Source organism: Mytilus galloprovincialis, chromosome 12, assembly GCF_965363235.1.
Source record: "Mytilus galloprovincialis chromosome 12, xbMytGall1.hap1.1, whole genome shotgun sequence".
Taxonomy (NCBI): Eukaryota; Metazoa; Mollusca; class Bivalvia; order Mytilida; family Mytilidae; genus Mytilus; species Mytilus galloprovincialis.
In genome coordinates this window covers 38,134,849-38,157,805 of record NC_134849.1, presented here as the reverse complement: position 1 = coordinate 38,157,805, position 22,957 = coordinate 38,134,849, and the positions used below count along the sequence as shown (strand labels likewise).

Sequence of the window (22,957 nt, the reverse complement as noted above, 5' to 3'; positions counted from 1 at the left end):
ATTAATAGCTGCGGTTGGTATATCTATGAATTGTTATTAAGATATTAACTAAACTTTTGCTTGATCTTTTGTGATTTTGTTTTTACTTTTTGGGTAAAATTTCCCTTTTTAAAGCATGCAATTTGAACCAACGAGATTCATAACAAGACCAAAGGCGGGTGCATATAAACTCATCATAGATACCAGGATAAAACAATATATTTACGCCAGACGCGCAAAAGACTCATCAGTGAAGCTCGAATCATAAAATGTTAAAAAGGTCAAATAGAATACAAAGTTGAAGAGCATTGATGATCGAAAATATCTAAAAGTTTTGTCAAATACAGCTACGTTCATCTATTCCTGAGGTAGCAAAGCATGTGCAACTCCCCGTATAAGGTGTAATGCTACAATTGATTTTGTTCTATTCGTCTTTGTAAGAATTGTAATTTTCAACAATATGTGCAGAAGTTATCTTTGTTTAAAAAATGAAAAATACTTAGCATGAGTTTTATCCTGTCCAGTACTAAAAACAAAATATGCCAAATGACAATAACTAATGTTGATGTATCAAAGAAACACCAAAATAGAATAATATTTGTACATTGCAACACCGAAACAATGTGTTTTACCCAGAAACTTTTTATTGCAATGACTTTTTTGTTTACCCTTCATCGTATGCAACCCGATGTTCCACGGAATGATTTGACGGTATAACACCAAGCTATCTAAACAACTCAGATCTTGATTGTCGCAAAGGATTCGACTATATTGATATCAATGAGTTATTTAAGGAAATATAAGTCAGTAAACGTGTCATTCATTAAGGTACATATAACCAGAAAACAAGGAACATTGAGATAAAAGTTGCTTATCATTATAAAGTCAACTACAAATTGTAATTAGTATTAACTATAATGTGTAACTCAGCAGGTATTGAACATGTCTTGCCAAATAAACATTTGTCTATTTTATTTATTGTGTCTGTTTAGTTAACGCATCAATGTAAATATAACGGAATTTGATGAGACTGTCATCAAAGTGAGAGGGTTAGCGCTATAAAACCAGGTTTAATCCACCATTTCTACATTTGAAAATGCCTGTACCAAGTCAGGAATATGACAGTTCTTGTCCATTCGTTTTTGATGTGTTTTGTTATTTGATTTTGCCATGTGATTTTGGACTTTCCGAATTGATTTTCCTCTAAATTCAGTTTTTTTGTGATTTTACTTTTTGCTTATTATTCAAAAGTAATGAGCATCTTTTACCCATTTATATTTATATTTAAGGTTACTGACTGGAAACAGAGACAGGTACATTTGAATGTGGCATTACTATATGATAATAGTTTCGATGCTTGCTCTCTTCCATTTTAATCTGGATAACTTGTTTGCAAAAAGTACCCAACACAATACAAATATTGGATAAGACATACTACAGGATATGTACTTAACTCTTCCATAGCAAAAATCATTTTATTCTGGTATCACCTAAGTTTAACAAAGGCATATAGTAAAACATATCAATTTACATCACATTGTTTTGTGCATTTAAAGGTATATAAGATAATGTAATATGCGGAACTAAGTAAATACTAAAAATTAAGTAAAGTGTTAACATTTTATTTTAACATGACGACACACGTTTTACATTAATTGTGTATAATTGTATGTGTATGTAACTCTATCTTTAAAACAAATCATGATTTAACCCAAACCACGATATTTAAGAAAACATAGATTGCCTGCATCATGTACATGTTTATCATTTATTTTTTTCTTCATACTTCTTCAAATGCGAACAAACGTTGACGGCTAATCCTAAAGGCATCTCAAAAAAATCCTTTAGGTCCTTTTTGTCTAATTCTAATAAAGCAGCCCCATTGATTCGCTCTGATCTGAATTTTTCAACATACGGCGCACACTCCGGTATGGAATCTATAAAATCACAAACTGTTTGAACCTGAAGAAAAAAAAACAATGTAAACACGTATAGTTTTTGTCTTCACAATATGGTTTAGTGGTGATACACAAAATGTATCCAATACATGTCAAGATAAAAAAATGTCAAGTACATGTACACACTCCCTATATAATTTATACTAGTTGATATGTTTTAAAATACGAAGTAACAGCAACATAGGATATCCCAACTATTTAGATATTTGGCATGCAAAACTATAACTGTGCGTCTACACATTGCTTTATTTTCTGAATCTCTTACATATCTATCCCAAATGTACAAGTGTAAATACGTTTGAATTCTTTTCACAATAAAACCCTTGTCCATATAAATATCAATTATTTTAAAGCTTTAAATTGCAAGTCCTCACAGCAAGATCGTCCTAAAAAAAACATAAACCTCAACGCACTGTGAGTAATTCCAAGAAATATATTTAATGGTAATCTTATTTATTTAACGAAAGGCTGAGATCACACAGCTATAATATACCTGTGCATTACACATTGCTTATCGTATTCTTTTTATATCGCAAGCTACAACAAAATCATCCTTTAAAATTTAATGGGAAAGGTTTATAATCGTGATTAATGCACCACGGTAGAAAATAGTGTCCTATATAATTTCAATTCTAGTTGTTTTTTAAGTCCCGATTGTTTAAGGACAAAATGCACTATTGTACATTTACCGAATACAATATGATTATATTTGTACATTTTGAAAAAATCTTACAAAAATGGTAATATTTATACATACATTCCAATCTGTTGGTTGTAGGCTAAAGTTCTGTGTCTTTTTGATTGCCAACTGTGCTCCAGCTTCTGTTGTAGTGTCTGCTGAAAGAAAGTATTTCTAATTATGATATTAATTGCTGCTCGTTTCAGTTATTTAATATATTGACTTTTAGTATTGGCATTAATTTATATGTCGACTATTGTTTTATTTTGTTTTTTCAAATGTCTTGCTATGATGAAAATAAACGTCTAATGGTCAACCAGATTTTTGTTAAAGACATTGTTTGATATGGCATCATATGTAATCATTAGGACTGGAACACAATTATGTATAGACAATACAATAAAACGTTGATTTCTGTAAATTATTTTGCATATCGAAACACTCAACGTCCCGTAAACACGAGATGTTGCAAAATACAAGATCAGAAGTTAAACTGATATGTAACAGTTAGGTCATACAGATGAACTTTTAAGTTATTGCTATAGCATTGCTTTTTACCATTCAGTGTATACATAGAACACCAATTGCAACTTTGACTGATTATAATAAACAAGTTACATGTATTTAGTAAGCCATGGATATGTATTTTTTGTAGTAAAAACACAAGGATAAATGTAAAAAAATATGTTCAGAGTTTTAACTGGCATAAAGGACTGTTTTATTGATATAGCGCCTCAATATGATAAAATCCATGAAAGGTAGTTTGTTTATAACAAATATAAAATAATTTTCCATTACTAGTAGCACACGTTTTTAAGGACATATATTTTAGCTTCCAAAACTTGCTCAATCTTATACAAGTGGTGTGTGTGAACTGCAAAGAAAACACACGATTCTTTAAATGTTGAATGCAGTGTGTTTCAAAGATAGGTCAGAGAAATCACTGGCAAGAATCATTTGAGTTGCTAGTATTTTCTCTAATTAGGTTTTGTTACACTATATTTTTTTTTCATATATAAGTCAACCAGTGTTCGACAGACATATCTGTCGGTTAATTTTTGACAGAGATTTGTACGAAATTAAGGCATAGCTTACCTTGGTTAACGATAGAAACTTGACAACACTTTGCATGAACGTCAACGACACCATAAACAACTGAAATGTAAAGTAATAAAACTTATTGGCATTTTAATGCAGGAGGAGAACATATTATTACATCAATTGTATTCCTGATTTTAATTGGAGCAAACAACAAAAAAAAAACAACTTAACAAATATAAGTTTTAACATGTCGTTATCAAATATCTTGATGTGTTTGTTGGCTAATGATACTATCGGAAACTTAAGACATACAGGAACATATACATGTATCATTTTACATGTTCAGGTCGATGTCTATTTCTGTGACAATTCCACAGCTTACACAATATATGTTGTGTTAACTTTTCATATCAGCTCATTAGCTGGTGTATAAGGTTTTGAAATTGCAATTCTTTGAACTCGCTGATAATTGTCGAAATATGTGATATCAAATGCACAACATGGAGTATTTCACCAGTCTATGGAGTACTTTAAATCTAACACGACAACATATAGTCTACTAGACACTAGTAGCATGATTTCAGTCTGACACGGTCATTGTGGTCTGATCATATATTAATCGACTAGATTTACCGCTAGAAAAAATGTCAAGACTTACGATTTTCTCTAGCAGTAAATCCAGTGAATTAAGATATGATCAGACCAACTTGACCATTTCAGACTGAAATCGTGCTACTAGTGCTACAAGTGAGATGTTACGAGGTAATTGTATCGTCTAAGGGACAATTGTTCATGTAAAAACAGTGAAGCCGTTTGCAATCTAAAGACCATTTTTTTTGTCTGGATGTTTAAGCATCTCTTCATGCCCTCCCTTTGTTTTTGTCCAATTCATTATGTACATGTACCTTTTCGAACCCATCTGATGGGTTAAGCCTTTTAAAGTATTTTTTTACAGTATGTTCTTTCGTAGCACTGATCCATTACTATCCCTAATTAGGGGAGGGTTTAGCGGCAACGAACATGTTTCACTCTGCCACATTTTGTATGTAGTTGTCCTTAGTCAATAATTTTGTGTTCAGTAGTTGTCGTTTGTTCATGTCTGCCATTCTTGTTTTTCGTTAAAAGAATATATATTAGAACGTTGGTTTTCGCATTTGAATGGTTTCATATTTCATGTTTTGGGGGTCTTTTTCAGCCGATCATAAGTCTGTTTTTCATTGGTGAGGGTCGTAAGGTTGCCAATAGTAGCGAACATTCCGTTAATTTGAACTTCAGTGGGCAGTACGGCAAATGGCGATCGTAACATATCCTTCAATTTTTAAAAGAAATATCGAATCAGAACAGCGTTCAATCGTTTAAAAGGAATATGTTTAAATCAACACTGATTTGAATAATTAATACTGCATCAATAAACGAGAAAATATAAAATAAAATAAAAATAATGGCGTGTTTGAAAACTAGACAAAACATGCATAATGCTTTCCAGAAAAGAGCATAAACAAGGTTGAAGTATGGCAAAATGAGAGCAACTAATGTTCAACATCATGATTGATATTTAAAAAACTAATTAATCACAATATTACAAGAGCCAACAATTAAAAATATTTAAATACAGACTGCTGACTTTGAAAAGGCACATATCGATAATGGGGTGGTTAACCATGCTGGCAAAAAAAATGTAGCACCACAAAAAGAGTACACTAAGCTACTCGGCTGGTAATACTATTGGCAAGGTAATGATAAAAAATATCAATGAAATTGAATATCAACAGTTGCACAAATTCGATAAACTACACTGTACTTTTATGTAGCACTGCTCTATTTTATAAAGCGCGTTAATGAATTCCATCATATATGATGTAATCCATACTTTATATATTGTTTTATCAAACCAGACAAATAAGAAGTAAGAGTTATCATGACCCTGTGTTTCTATCAGTGAACAAAGTCACCTCCAAAAATAGACTTCATCGTTATAGACTGGACTGCAATGTATGGCTATAATCTTCCTTAACACTATCACGTTTGCTATCCATCCGTTTTGAATTTTTCGCGGAGTTCAGTATTTTTTTTTATTTCACTTTTTTCCATACCACGTTAAAATGGTCAACACCAAGAGCAGTACCGTTTGTAGTAAATAGAGGTACAATTTCGGCCAGTTGGATTTCTTTCTAGATTTTGTCTTGTCGATGTCTTTTACAATGTAGCTCTATGTTGTGCAAATTTCGGTTTTTTTATTAATGTTTGTCATAAAGCACAAATATGAGTGACAATTCCTTTTATAAGTATATTGACAACTATGGAAACTTGACTTATTTTCGTTTATACTTCATTATATGTGCATAAAGATTGTGAAATGCTAATGATGTTGATCTATCAAAGTTTTCCCTTGTCTAAAGTAAGCTAATATTTTCCTTTAATGATTTCCTTGATAGAAATTGCTGCTCACAAGGAAGCAACTAAACTAAGAGTTTCAAATGGTGAAGTTGAAATCATCCCTTCGTTAATGTTACGGACGCCATTACGATTTGGTTGACCGTTATAAAATAGCTATTTTACAGATGACATCGGATATCTTCCTTATGTCGCGACTTCCATTTTCACGAATGTGACCAACCGAATTAGAATATTTCCCGGATTTGTAATAACTGAAGCAACACGACGGGTGCCACATTTGGGGAAGAATCTGCTGACCCTTCCAGAGCACTTGAGATCAACCCCATTTTTTTTTGGTAGGGTTCGTTTTGCTTAGTCTTTAGTTTTCTATATTGTGTTTTCTGTACTATTATTTGTCTGTTTATCTTTTTATTTTTAGCCAAGGTGTTGTCAGTTTTTTTTTTTCAATCTACAAATTTGACTATCCCTCTGTCATATTTCGTCTCGCTCTTCTACTGCTAATAATAAGCTAACAAATCAATTACAAATCTATGATCTTAATGGTTCTCATACAAATATTTGATTTCGACAGTCCCTGCATATAACCTGTACTTTTTTTAAATTTTCGATTGTTTTGGTAATAAACCAGGTGCATGATAAGACAGACAAGAGTGGCCAAATATACTGTCAACGAAAAACAGAAAGACAATGCTTTACGAACTAATAAGATCATTTTACTTGTCTGTTGGGCAAGTCAAGCTAAAGCAAAACATTTTGAGTTTGCTATAATGCATTATAACAAAATGTGTATGTATACATATATGTATAAACACACATATGTGTTTAAGCTTTTCTATTAAGTTCTATTCATAATCATCTGATACACTGTTTTGTTGAATAACTCCATAAAGTAGCAGAAAATATAGCGTGTTTCGTTACTATTCTATGCTCATTACTATTACGAAAAGGACATAACATAAAATAATGGCTAAGTAAAAGTCCTCAAATAACACAGAAATATTTAAACGCTGCTCTATCACTGTTATAACAAACATGATCACATTTGGTTTCTTGTGCGGTTTCGTCATATAATATAATAAAACATATAACAATCGGTAACTGAAATAAAGTATAGTAACAGTTACTATTTAATGCTACTGTATTATATCCATATAGTTGTCTTACCTTCAGGTACATAAGAAAAAGCTTTACCATGGTCGATACCATTCAAGTAAAAGTGTAGGGTACTGTCTGACGCTTTCATTATACCAAGTTTATCATCGACTTGTACTTTATTTGTATTTAAGGAATATGAACCAATACACTCTCCATTTTGGTATAACAAATTACCACTAAAAGATAAAGTGTAAACAATGAAGGTATCTTTTTATTTATATTTTCTTACCCGGTAACTTCTTTAGGGTAATCCTTACTTAAAGTGATTTCAGACATGTAATCTTTGGAATTATCAATGTAGCTTAGATTGGGTGACACAAAATAATCTCTATCTCCACAAATGGAATTGTTTGACGTTTTCCAAATAATGTTTTCATTGTTTTATTATACGACATTTACATGTATCTGTGATTAATGAAGTAATGTGCTACTTAATATAAGCAAGGTCCTTAAATAGTATTTCGATTTCAAAGGCAAATATTGTCTCATTAAGAAACTTTGCTAACTTATAAGTTTTTGTATTTTTCTTCATTGTTTACTGCTTAATAGAAAGCAGCAAGTATGTCATATATAGTCAGTACGGTGTTATGTAATACTCTATTACTTAAATACTCAATAACACTAGCTTGCAATTGTATGACATTCTCAGTTTTTAAATGATATAAATATGCTACTGGAGCTTAGAAATACAATACTTGCAAAGTCTAAAATAATATCAAAGCAACCCATACACACGTATATTGTTTCGATTAGTACAAGGAATATTGTTATAACAAATTGAAATGTATCTATAAGTTGGTCTGGGTAATGTGAAAAGTCTTAACTTTGTGTACATGTTTTTGGTTGTTGAAGAAATCTAACACCAATATTTAACAACAAAATGTAGTCAAATAACCCAATTACAGCATTGGGAGTCATTTATGGATACATTGTTAATATATAAGCTCTATAGTAAGAACAATAAGGAACATTAATGCGTCTTGTGAGGTTTTGAAATCTCGTGATATTACATTCAAGGGCTGGGTCTTAATATCAAAATCATTGGTTGTATCGACGGTAAGAATTGGAATCTAAGTGCGAGGAATACCTGAAAGATAAGAAAGAAATAAACAACATCATGTAAAAATGTGTAGGGAGAGAACAAAATATTTTAATTAAAAGGATCAACTGATGCGGGTCAGTAAAGGAAGAGTCGAGTCTGATAAACATCGACTCTAAATCTAAACAAATCAAAAGTTAGACAAAGTTTTTAGGATCATCAACCGATATCTGCAACATAATAGCCGAATAGTGGTTAAATACACTTGATATCAAATATTATGTGATATGTTGATAGAAAAAGGTATAGGTTTCCGATGATGGCGAATAGAAAATTTCCAAAAATTGTATCTTGATTCAATTTAACCGTGCAATATGATTACAAAGGATACCAAACTTATCATTTATTTCGCCAGACGCACGTTTCATCTTTTTAATTAAGTCCAATAAATAGAAACGATATTCTTAACCAACAATTATTCGAAAATATAAAATTCAATACAACAGAATATTTTTTTTTCTTCACTAATTTCGGAAAAGTAAAATGCATGCAATTAAATTTATAGGGATGTAAAACAAAAACATAAGAAAATAAACCACTTTATAAACAATATAATTGAAGATAAAAACAAACTGGATTTCAGAATTGACAAGATTGAAATGACTTATTCTACAATCGTTCAAAGTTAAAATAAAAAACCTCAACCTGCATCCGGAACGACAAAAAATGGTTATTACATTAAAAGTACTTTAGCAATTTACTGCACAATATAAATAAGTAGATCATATATTACCTGTCTTTGACAATTATCCAATATTCGTAACAACAAGATATAGGTCCAAATAAATAGAATATTCAGTATAATTCGGAACTACCTCGAAAAAAAGATATGGAGACATTTAGATAAATGTCCTCTAAGAAAGCAAATCAAATTAGCTGGAAACTTATAAAATTATCTTCTCGGTGTAAAAAAAATTTAGAATAGTCAAATCCAATAATGGTGAATGCCATTTTTGTAAAACAGAAAACAAAACCCTCACTCAACATTTAATAACTATAACAGTAAAAGGTTGTTTGTTAGTAGATGTTAGGCATGTTTTATGCTTTTAAAAAAAACATATATGTGCTGAATAATACAGCAGATATTCTACTTAGGCATACATTATAATACTAGAAGTATACGGTTTCGATAAAAAGAAAGATATGATGTCATACCCAACACAGTTAAATATATATTACTAATTATCAAAGAGGGACGAAAGACAACATAGGGACAGTCAAACTCATCAATCAAGAATACACTGACAACGCCTGGCTAAAAAATAAAAGAAGACAAACAGACAAACAATATAACGCATTACATAACATAGAAAACTAACGAATAAGCAACGCGATTCCCACCAAAAACTAGGAATATAATCAAATATCAGTTTCTTTCAATCTTGCAACCTTATACATCCAACAACAGATATCAAGTATACATTAATGACCATCGTCGATCATTTGGCCTATCGAAATTACTCGCCGACACACTACATTGTTATTCATGTTATCCAGGTGTTTAAAGTACACATATTGTAGTGTGATTCATGAAGTATTTAATCTTACGTATAATGCTATATTGTTTTGTATCCTGGTTTTCCCTTATTATCGTTTATTACAGTTATAACAGTATCAGGTTAGTAGGAATTTACTACTTTCTTTACTTGACCATTTTCAGTTATATTATTAATGAAACAACTATTCATCAGAGTTTAATTGTCACACGATTAGCAAAAGAGATCAAGTGCTAAGAGTTTTATCAAAAAAAATACAAGAGGAAAACATGTTTCTCATCCTGAGACCCCAACTGAGACATCACTTGACAAAATATACAGTGGCATATCTGATATGAATGTGTTTCTTTTTAAATGTTTCTTAAATACAAAAAGAAAAGGATTGTTCACGGGTTATATAGAATTATTTTAGTCATATAAAAATGAAAAAGTTTGTAATTAAATACATAACAACTCAATCAATGACATATAAAGCAATATTCGATTAGTATAACAACACCTTATGTGATTTGTATATAGAGTAAAATGGAGAAAGGAAATGGGGAATGTGTCAAAACGACAAAAACCCGACCATAGAGCAGACAACAGCCGAGATTTATTTTTGTTGTTGACATAGCTTGTTATTTTTTATTTTAAGATTTTAAGACCGTGTTGACTCCAATCCCTAATAGTTTGACATTTTTTTCTATTATTTATTCCTATTCAAATGTCTACATTCGATGTTACTATAATATTTCAACGCTAGCGAACGTTTGAACTTGTTTGAAAGCCCAAATTGTGAAAATTTAAAAGCAACATAACTTTACCTTCATCAACAACGTTTTGCACTGGCGATCACCAATATTTGTATAAAAGGTGTTTCATATTTAGTTTGATTTGATAGATCTCTATGGTCGGGATGTTGTCGCTTTGACACATTCCCCATTTCCTTTCTCAATTTTCTAGATAACGGTAATTGGATAACTTGATTTTTGTTTTCCTCGCTTCACTTAATATTACCTTATATTGATGCACCACATACACATTGAAACGCTGTCATCACATCGAGTATCATTTCATAAAGTCCATGAAATCTGGTGAATATTTACTTAAAATTTTAACACAGTGTTGACTCCAGTCCCTAATAGTTTGACATTTTTACCTATATTTCTGTTTGTTTTGATTTTATATTGATGTCAATATAATGGAATGTTATGTGGCTGTTATACAAGTGAGAACAAAGCAAGCTGTAAGTCTAAATTTGCAACACTGACACAGACAAAGAAACGCCTGTGCCAAGTAAGGCTTATAACAAGTGTTTTCCATTTATTTGATATTTGAACTTTGATTTTGCCTTTTGTTCAAGGACTTTCAGTTTTAAATTGTCGTTTAAACTTTGTATGTTGGTTTATTTACTTTTTACATTGAAGCTATGACGAGACAAGTTGTTTTCTACATGTTTGTCAAAGAGAACACCACTTCGTATAAGATGTGAACAACTGGTTAAAAACCTGATTTGTTTCATCTTAGTCCAAAAAAAAACAACAAAAGGTTGACAATCAGTTGCTTTAAATTTCAAAATCACCAATTATTTTATTCATATTCAAATGTCTACATTCGATGTTATTATAATATTTAAACGCTGGCGAACGTTTGAGCTTGTTTGAAAACCCAAATTACGAAAATTTAAAAGCAACTTAACTTTACCTTCATCAACAACGTTTTGCACTGGCGATACCCAATATTTGTATAAAAGGTGTTTCATATTTAGTTTGATTTGATAGATCTAAATAACAGTAATTTGAAAACTTGATTTTTTTCCTCGCTTCACTAAATATTACCTTGTATTGATGCACCACATATACATTGAAACGCTGTCATCACATCGGGTATCATTTCATGAAGTCTATGAAATCTGGTGAATATTTACTTAAAAGTATGCTTGTGTTTTGCCTTGACTTTTATATATTTCAGGTGTTGTTCCAAGCGGTATGTTCAAAAAGTGATTGAAACATATCTACATGTTTTGCATCAATAGACTATTTTAAGGCAAGATTGGTAAAAGTAATTTGAAATCAGAAAAACGTGTAGAAAAGACTCATTCTTTCCTTAAAACATGAACTTACAATAACATCCAGCTTTCTTTCGACTTCAATCCCATGTAAATGTCCGTTAGATCAGATGGTATATTCGTCGTCACACCTGCCAATAGATCATAAAACTGATCTAACATTTGTAATATTTAATAATGTTTGCATTTGTAGATTACTATAAGATATACATAGTTCTAAGCTATGTGGACTGATATGTTTTGAATTATTGGTACCCATGAAAATTCATTAGGAAATTAATTTAATTATCTTATTTTAAAATAGCGTTTGTTTTGGTGTAATATATGTTTTATTGAATTATTTTTAAAAACGTTATATGAATTCAAAATCAGAAATTACATGGCTAGTTTCAACAATTGATAGGAATCTGTGACGTTGTATTGTACACACATTTTCAGTCTGCATGATAACGGTTCTTGACATCACTTAATGTCAGTTGTTTGTAATATTCGTTTATTTAATTCACTTGTTATTTTAACTAAAACTGTTCATTCAAATGATGGTAAAGAATCTATAAACTCATCATCAATGTATTTCATGGTACTGCTAAACGAGCTGTAATGTGATTAAGAAAGTTAAAGTAGACTACTTAAATGAAAACCAACGGAATAATAAAGCTTATACAGTCTGGCGGCTACAAATCTATTTCAAACGCATTGTGCACATCCTGCTTCAAGCATGAAATTTAGCATAAACCTTCCTCAACTATTAGTCTTTTATTTTAGATGATGAGACATTTAAAAAAAAATGTCATTTACAGTAAGCAGTGGTGATTTAGGCAGATCATTGTCATTCTTTATGCTAAAGTCACATCTTCAAATGCCATCAATGTCTCCCACGCAGTCTTTTTTTCCTCCTTTTTAACCAAACAGAGAACTGTATCACAATCGGTAAATACATGGATCAAAATATGTGTGTGTGTGATCACTCATCTCTAGTGCATTTGAAAGGTCATTGATATATATTTATCCAAAGCTTTTCCTCCTCCTAAACACAATCTATAGTTCGTCTACCCCTATTTCACGGAATAGCGGAACAGTAATGACAGCATCATCAGTAATGACTGTTCGAATCATGACTCGTTAACGTTCGTGTTTCACTGCATCAGACACATGCACTATAATTCTAGTGTCTGCCTCTTAATGTGAACTTGTTGCTTAACTTGAAATACATAACGTGGTGCTTAAGATAGAATATCCTGAACATGTGTTGCTACAACTACCATATGCATCCAATCCTTCATCCACCCTTAGATCAGTTTCACGGTTTTTTTTAAGGTAAGGACATTATACCCTATCAGCATACTCGTTATGAAACACCTTAAAACAGACCATGTAGTCTCATGCGTACATAGACAAAACTGGTAGTTTAACGGCTGTTATAAGTAACACGAGCTATATTTAGGGGAAAGACAAATCCAGGGTAAAAAAAAAATCTCAAAATTGGCCAAGTTTTCTGAGAGATGACGAAATCAAAAAAAGACTTACTTAGTTTTCATTCACAGGAGCTTGCTCAATAGATTTTGAGGAAAAGGAAGTTGTAGCAACAAATGCAAAGGATGTTCTCTGTGTTATCCACCACATGATGGTGTTTCAAGTTTAGCCCCATGTTATCATGAAGGCTTATATTAGAAGACAAAAAAAGTTACATGTGTCTGAAGTAGTGATACACAGACTTAACTGAGTCATGACTCGAACAGTCGATACTGAGGTTGCTGTCATTGCTGTCTCGTTACTCCGTGATATAAGGGCAGACGCCCAGCTTGCATTTGGAAGTAGGAAAAGCTTTAGATATTTTTTTATCGAAATATAACCATATAACCTTTCAAATGCATATTTTCTTGAAAGGGAACTTCGTTGTTGACATGGATGGCGTTTGAAGATGTAACTTTATGATTAAGAATGATGATTGATCAGCCAACATCACCAAATATGGTTTGATAATGTCATTTATAAAACGATACATGGTTTTGTACTAAGATCGAACAAACTTTGGGGTTTACGAAGCAAGAAAACATGTTTTTGGAAAAGGAAAGACTTATTGATACTAGTTGAACGACTTGGTCTAGTGTTTTTCAGCATGTAAAATGACCAATATACCATGGCAGGTGTGAATGAGTAACAAGCTCGGATATTTTTCCTATGCCAACTAGCTCAGACGCTTATGAGGCTATTTGAACGACTCGGTCTAGTTTTTCAGCATGTAAAACGTGTAATATACAATGGCGGGTGTGGATGAGTAACAAGCTTGGAATCGGTTCCTATGATTACTACTCCAGACGCTTATGAATGGCGAAGGGAAACATATGATCCATTGAAACTCTTTTGGACAACTCTTTTTGAGGCCTCGTCACCTTATGAGGAGTTTGTACATTATTGATGTAAGAAACAATACCACGGTCTATGTAAATGAGGAAAATCAGCTCTTCGATTGTGAATAAACATGTTTCGGCGTGTTTATTTTAATCAATCTATCCAAAACTCTACATCGAAGATATCGACTGAGGACTCATCTTTAAAATTTATGCCATATTGGTTTTTTTTTAAACGGACGTGTTAACTTTGTACTTAATTATCAACTATCAAATATGATTAGTGGTTTTAGAGGATAACTTATCCTTTATTTAATGACCACCACAAAAAAACAAACTTTCTTCACATTTTGAAAAGAAGTTGAATATCAAAATAAAAAAATGATATATTTATGTCCACCATTTTTAATATTACCGGAAGTAAGTGTTTTTAAGACATATGTCGTATACATTGTATCCCTGAGAAGCTTCAAAGAAAGTTTCCTTCACAATTTAATGATAGTAGCAATACGTTAACACACATGTAAATCAACCTCCCTAAAAAATAGGTTATTTTAGTATAATGTCCGCATGTTGGATTTTACCAGAAGTAGGGTTTTGAAAGACATCTAATCTATATAATATATCCAAAAGTAGTACATAACAAAGGTTTGTACCAAATATTATTATAGCAGCATGATGAAAACACCTTTTCATTCACTAGCCTCTGATATTGTGCTGATTTAAGTATGATGTCCGCCATTTTGGATTTTACCGGAAGTGAGACATATTTTTCAAATGCCTCCCTATCTGAAATAAAAGAGTAATAGTTGAAAAGGTCTATACCAAATGTCATGCTTGTAGCAGGATGTGCACAAATTTTCACAAAGCTGCCGTACTTATAAGTCTACAACTGACTATATCATGGCAAAATGAAGACACACTAATTAAAAAAACCAGCAGTATATACAATATTAAAAGAAGATTTGGTTTGATTGCCATTGAGATAACTCTCCACAAGAGAGCAAACAAAACCACACAGAAATAAGCAAGTATAGGTCAACGTAAGGCATTCAAAAATAAGCAAGGCCTATACCACATAGTCAGCTATAAGAGGCCTCGATTCAAACGAGAAAACTAACGACTTAATATATGTACAAAAAATGAACGAAAAACAAATATGTAACACATAAACACACGAGAACCACTGACGTACAGGCTCCTGACTTTGGGCAGGTACATACATATAATATGTGACGGGGTTAAACATTTTATCGGTATCCGGAACAGGGGTTAAACAGCACAACATAAGAAAGAACTATAAAAATCAGTTGATCAAAGTTAAACACCACATATAAAGCAACAAACTAAGCGTCATACTCAACTCCGAAATATACACAAGAAACTAAGATAAAAAAAATCATACAAGACTAACAAAGGCCAGAGGCTCCTGGCATGGGAAATGCGGCGGGATAGACATGTTTTTGACATCTCAACCCTCCTTCCATACGTTTAGCCAATGTAGAAAAAACAAACACAAAATAATACGCACAGTAAAACTCAGTTCAAAAGAAGTTTGAATCCGATGTCAGAAAAGATAACAAAACAAACTCAACAAAATGACAATGATACATTAATTAACAATGGACTAATAGCAATTACTGACCAGCTCCAAACCTCAATTAAACTGATTGAAATATTATGTCTTCCTCATATAAATAGCAAGTACAATTCCTTCCGTTAAGAGTTGGTATTTTACTATTATAACATATGTATTTTAGATTAAATGTGTTTATTTCCGATGCAAAGATGGTATAAGTTAATCAATATCAGAGCCAAAATATGCAATCCTAAATGAACTGATAGCAGTATCACAATTATATCCCTTCTTTATAAGTCTGTTTAGAGGTTTTGTTAGCTTTTGATATAAATGCCGACATTGTTTGTGCTTTATATAGAATATTACCATGAAAACAAATCGATGTGAACTATCTTACTGAAAGATGTCATTGAACCGATGATGAACTTTAGTAAATTTGTTGACTAATTTGTGATATCGAAAACCCTGGTGTACTATTTTTTCAGTATTTTGTTCCGTTCTTTAACCCCAATTTAATAGTGCGTTTATTTATGGGAACGGCAAATATTGTCCTCCACCTAGAGCGCTTCGACCCAAAAGAAATGCCGTATTTGTCCTATTTGAATCGAAATAATTCGTGTTGGCTTGAATATATCGTGATTTTACCACGGGTTGTCCCTTCATGCCGATATTTTACCCCTCGCTATCGCTCAGGGTAAAATATTTGTCATTAAGGGCTAACCCTTGGTAAAATCACGATATATTTTAGCCCCCATACATTATTTGTTAAATAATCGATAGGAAAAGAAAAATCATCTCTTTTATCATAAATTTTAATATTGAGTCACTCTGTCTATTTAATTATAGAATAAGGTATCAGGTTATGCATGAAAGCCTTTGCAACACTTTATCATTCAAAATAACACAAGAGTACACCTATTATCTTGGATAATGTAAAATCTTGTGTAGACCAGTCGCCCTTATGCAATATTTAAAAGTAAAATACAAAAGTACTGAATTTAAAGGAAAAATCAGTCCCTTATCAATTGGCAAAATAACAAAACCAAACACTTCAGACGAATGGGAACCAACTGTTATATTCCTGTTTTGATAGATGCATTTCATCATATGAATTAAACCAGGTTTGATAGCTAGCTAAACCCGACTCACTTGTATGACAGATGTACTAGAATCTTAATTTATTTGGTCTTTTTAAACAATTTTTGATTGGAGCGTCACTAATGACTCTATTGTAAACGAAACGCATGTCTTGCGTAAGTGTAAAAATTCAAGTCCTGGTATCTATGATGAGTTTATTTACAACCACTGGGTCGATGTCACTACTGGTGGAGATTTATTTTCCCGAGGGTATTAACAGCTAAGTAGTTAGCCCGTCTGTGTTGACTTGAGTTTTCATTGATATGTTCATAATAATAAATGAATTGTTAACAAAACTTTGAATTTTTTAAATACTAAGGTTTTTCTACCTAAAACAAATAACAGATTATCTTAGCAATATTTGGCAAAACTTTTAGGAATTATGGTCTTCAATGCTCTTAAACTTCGTTTTTTATTTGCCCTTTTTAAACATTGTTTGATATGAGGGTCACTGATGAGTCTATTGTAGACGAGACGGGCGTTTGGCGTCAGTGTAAAATGTTAGTCCTGGTATTTGACAATAATGTGTGAACAATATAAACAGACATAATAGGTACAAAATTTAAAAAAAAGGGATACAGCAGTCACCACTTTGCTTTATTCCTAATCCCTATAACACAAACAAATATGAAAAATGAAAGACAATAATACACAAATGACCATAACACAATAATACACAAATGACCATAACACAATAATACACAAATGACCATACCATAAGAATACACAAATGACAATAACACAAGAATACACAAATGACAATAACACACTAATGCAACGACAAAGTATAAGTACCAAACCATGCCAGTTGGATGTAACTGGTCTGAAACGTAAGGGTTAATAATTTACAAAGACACATAATAGAACACTGTAACACCTTATTGAGATGAAAAGTCCGTACTCAGACTCTATTCTTGAAAACCATCATTTATCAGGTGTGACTATTTATCATCAAGATAGTGGTATCTTCCGATAAATGTTTTTTTTTAAAGGAGGAGACGTTCCTTGACATAACCCTGGTCCACATTCGTTATTCCCAGACACCGGTGATGTTTTATAAAGTATGAATAGTAGCTGTTAGTGCTCGAATATCGAATTAGCTTTAAAATGTACATCCCATATGCAAGTGAATCGTGTATAATGCCACTAAGTTGTGGGGAAGTAATAATTTGAAAGTAAAATCGTCTCTGGTTGTCATATTCCGGTATTGAGATGTCTTGAGGCGCTTACGTCAAATATGAGGTATGGACTGCTAATGTCAACTACTGTGGATTTGGTTTTTTTTGTGTGTGCTGGTTTTCTTGGATTAAGGAAAACTAACATGTTTGTGAATATTGGATTTCGTGGTTTTGCCTAAGTTTGCATACACGCTTGTAGAAAATGTGTCACTCGTTGAACATCTAATTTCGTGGTTGACCTGTACCAAAGAAATCCACGAAAAATGGTAACCTACGATTAATAACGAATCTACGTGCAGTATGATAAAAATATTCACATGTCAGAGTTTTTTTTAAGTATTCTTCTAAATCCAGGTCCAACAATGCTTGATTAAAGTTAAATACTATCGATAAAGGAATATTAGTGTAACTGTATGATACAGTAGAAACGCTTGAAGTATTAGCCAACTTATACCACATGCATGACATGTGATATGTCCTACTATTTCGAATACCTTCAAATTATCAAAATACTTCTATTGGAATTGTGTTACCTCGAGAGCGTGAATAGAACTCAAATTCATATCTTAAGTAATTAATACACGCTAAATATTGTTTACGATGGTTGCTGTTAATTGTTTCGTGTTCCCATCTATGTAGCTTTTCAAGTTTTCTAGTAACTCTTGATTTGTCAAATGATATGGTTGGTATTTCCTGTGAATGAGACACCTTATAGGTCAAAGTGTTACCCCCTCCGAAATTAAAGAACATGTTTTGTGAAGAAAAATAAATCTGAATGTGTTTAAAAAAAAAAATTAGACAGAGAGACTACATTACATAGGCGGATTTAGGGGGGGGCGGGGGGCCCGGCCCCCCCCCTTTTTGGGAAAAAATTTGGTTGCTTATATAGGGAATCACTGAAGCGTGACTGGAGCGGGCCCCCTCTTAGGTCAGTCAGTGGGCCCCCACTTATGAAAATTTCTGGATCCGCCACTGCATTACATGGAGGTTGGTGTTTCAATAAATCTTTTTGCAACAACCTTCTTTTAATAGTGCAATGATTTATTTTTCTGAGCAGTCATAAGTACAAAGTTGACCATAATGTTCGATTTGAAATGAATTATTCTGTGTTCAATGATAATAGCTACCATAACGAAGATATGATGGCGTAGTGTAGATTATATAAACACTTATTATTAAACATTTCAGAACAATTAGCTCATGTCACGATAATATAATATTATTTAATTATGGCCCGTAGAAAACATGGAAAAGATGAATATCCAAAATTATCAACACGACAAAATAATTTCAATAAGGACGCAACTTTCAAGGGTTGACAATTTTGGATATTCATCGCTTCTAAAGGGCCACAATTGTTTAATTAAACCAAACTAACAGTGGCAGGGTATTATCAATTATAGAAAAACACTTAAGAATTCGTTTAAAAATCAAAAACTAAAAAGGTTATCCGCTGGTGTTAATTTTAAGGGATAATCTTCCTTCCATGCAATTGAATAAAAAAATAACCGAATTATTCCATGTCACGTGATTGTGTGTTACCAAAAATGATTGTTTGTTATATATGTTAGGTATAATAAATATAATTATAACCTTGATAAAATGTAATGGTTTTAATGATCAATATTTATACAGAACTTTAGCGAGATGCATCGAAATTAAAGCTACTCTTCAAATGGGCTTTGCTGATGACATAGTTTCAATTATAAAACAATATATCAGAACTTCAGTTTTATCAAACCAATAACTTGCTTTTAAAATACTAACTGTATGACATTAGTTGTAGCAAACATTAGAAACGGTTATGTTGCAGTAGTTTTACGAACGTAAACACCATTGATTGATTATCATGTAATACAGGTATCGTAAAGCGGATCACATTTTCACAGTTATATTCCTATCAAGCGTCCCATATACCACACGGATGACGGTAACACAGTGTAACTGTTGTGTACATGTACATGTGTGTTGTACTTGACATTAGCATGCAGACTAATGATACGTATCCTAGAAACTGCATACCCTTACCATGCTTACAGCATGATGGTTTATCTTTCTTTTTCGGTGGAGTTTGTGTTTTTTATAATTAAGTCTTTCCACTTTTCTGTGGAAAGACTTATTGTTTTTCTTCTGATTATTATTATTATTATTATTATTGTTTTTTTCCCGCCAAATTTTGTTCTTGCGATAAATGTTTGTTTCGCAAGATGTCGCTTAGATATACTTGCATGAAAGAAATATTTCGTAAACATCAAAGATAAATGAATATTAAACGAAACAGAAACGTGTGCAGAGTGTAGAATTTAAGGGGGGGGGGTGACTTCTCAGTTTCAAAATAATTAGTTTTTTTAAAGAACTAGCATTACTGATAGGGGATCAATAAAGACATCAAAAGAGCAAAACAAATATATAGGTAACCGTGCTCGTTGACAAGTGTAAGTTCTCAAAAATTATTAAAAATAACCAAAATTTATCATTACACATGTGTACATGGTAAAAGAATTATCAAAAGAAAATTGGGGGTCTCCTGGCAAAATTTGTTACGGCATTAAACTGAACAAAACCAGAGGATTCTGAAAAGCTGATCAAAATTAAAAAAAAAACAGACAAGCGAGCTTCCTCAATAGACGTTTCTTATAGTTGAGAAAAACACATATCTTATTGATTTGTTTCCTTTTTTGTGGAAAAAGTATGGGATAAATTATCCTAAATTTATTTCACACTTTTTTAATTTAAGTTAAAGTAAGATATATGTATAATTCGGCTCCTTGATCGGTTTGTTGGTTCTTCGACACATTCCCCATTGCCATTCTTTTATAGCCGTCATCAATCTCGAAGATAACATAATATAAAACGAAACAGAAATGTGGGAGGAGAGCTGAATTTAATAGGCGTTTGTAATAATAACGACAAAGCGTATTTATTATTGATTTGCTTTCTTGTTTAGTGGGAAAGGTATGGGATAAATTCCCTTAAATTCATTTTGCACTTTTTCCATTTGAAATAAAAACTCATTTACTGAAATTATAGTATCGAAGATATATATGTATATTTCTTTGGTCGGGTTGTTGTCTTTTTGACGCATTTTCTTTTGCCATTCATTTTTTGTTTTAAATTTTGAAGTAGTATACACTACAAACTGCTCAGAGTCTGAATTGATCAGTTTTTGTGATCGACCAGTAAAATCGAGCACACATTTTACTCGAATTGTCTCGACTGTACTTAACTGTACTCGACTGGGTCTCGACTTTACTTAATTAGTCTGATTCAGTACGTGATGATCTTTGTGTAGTCTGAAATGGTCTTGACCAAGGCTCGACCAGTCTTGACCTGTCTTGACTAGTCTCGACCTGTTTCGACTAGTCTCGACCCAGTCTCAACCTGTCTCGACTATTCTTGACCTTCAAATTTAGTTTTGACTGGTGTTAATCAGCCCATCTAACTAAATTAAATATTAATCTTCCAAAATTAAAGCTTATTAGGCAGTTTGATTTATTGCTGTGAAATGAAAGAATTTAATTTTACAATAGGTAAAAATAAAAATTATTATATAAATTCAGATAGGCATCTTTAATTTTTTTTTTAACTTTTTCAAATCAACTTGGATTTTATCAAATTATGCAGCTATCTTAGATATATATAAAGCTTACTGAATCCCATGTCATTCAGTTTTTTGTTGTATTGCTGTCAAATTTAAGAATTAAAGTATTCTTGGTAAAAAAAAAAAAAGCTAGGATTTGCAATTCGGACAAAATAGAGATAGTACACTTTGATTTTTTTAATAACTTTTTCAAATCAACTTGGATTTTCATCAAACTATGCAGCTATCTTAGATATATATTAAGTTTACTGAATCCCAGGTTATGTTGTTTTTTGTTGTATTGCTGTCAAATTTCAGAAATAAATTAATCTAGGTAAAAAAAGCTAGAATTTGTAGTTCAAACAAAATAGAGATGGTACACTTTAATTTTTATAATAACTTTTTCAAATCAACTTGGATTTTCATCAAACTATGTAGTAATCTTAGATATATATTAAGCTTACTGAATCCCAGGTAATTATGTTTTTTGTTGTATTTCTGTCAAATTTAAGAATTAAATTAATCTAAGTCAAAAAAGCTACTATTTGCAGTTCGAACAAAATAGAGATAGTACACTTTAATTCTTTTCATAACTTTTTCAATTCAACTTGGATTTTCATCAAACTATGCAGCTATCTTACATATATATTAAGCTTACAGAATTCCAGGTTATTTTGTTTTTTGTTGTATTGCTGTCAAATTTAAGAATTAAATTAATCTAGGTAAAAAGAGCTAGAATTTGCAGTTTGAACAAAATAGAGATAGTACACTTTAATTATTATAATAAATTTTTGAAATCAACTTGGATTTTCATAAAACTATGCAGCTATCTTAGATATATATTAAGCTAACTTCCTGAATCCAAGTTATTTTGTTTTTTGACGTATTGCTGTCAAATTTAAGAATTAAATTAATCTAGGTAAAAAAAGCTAGAATTTGCAGTTTGAACGAAATAGAGATAGCACACTTTAATTTTTTTAATAACTTTTTCAAATCAACTTGGATTTTCATCAAACGATGCAGCTATCTTAGATAAATATTAAGCTGACTGAATCAAAGATTATTGTGTTTTTGTTGTATTTCTGTCAAATTGAAGAAATAAATTAATTTAAGTCAAAAAAGCTACAATTTGAAGTTTGAACAAACTAATGATAGTACACTTTAATTTTTTTAATAACTTTTTCAAATCAACTTGGATTTTCATCAAACGATGCAGCTATCTTAGATATATATAAAGGTTACTGAATCCCATGTCATTCAATTTTTTGTTGTATTGCT

The 22,957-nt window shown here is 31.7% G+C and overlaps 1 protein-coding gene across 5 annotated transcripts in view; it reads right to left on the bottom strand.

Moving 5' to 3' along the window:
* Positions 1-1,404: 1,404 nt before the first annotated feature.
* Positions 1,405-22,957, bottom strand: part of LOC143053460 (neuralized-like protein 4) — a 35,351-nt gene continuing 13,798 nt past the window's right edge. For 2 of the 5 annotated variants that reach the window (XM_076226256.1, XM_076226257.1), the window contains 5 exons: positions 11,910-11,985; positions 7,219-7,385; positions 3,712-3,771; positions 2,695-2,771; positions 1,405-1,941 (listed from right to left, as the gene is read on the bottom strand). In XM_076226256.1, the coding sequence (XP_076082371.1) occupies positions 1,744-1,941; positions 2,695-2,771; positions 3,712-3,771; positions 7,219-7,385; positions 11,910-11,985 (578 nt within the window). In that variant the 3' untranslated portion in view covers positions 1,405-1,743. Of the gene's footprint in view, positions 1,942-2,694; positions 2,775-3,711; positions 3,772-7,218; positions 7,386-11,909; positions 11,986-22,957 lie in introns of all 5 variants that reach the window. The other 3 variants (XM_076226255.1, XM_076226258.1, XM_076226259.1) reach the window with 3 other exon arrangements.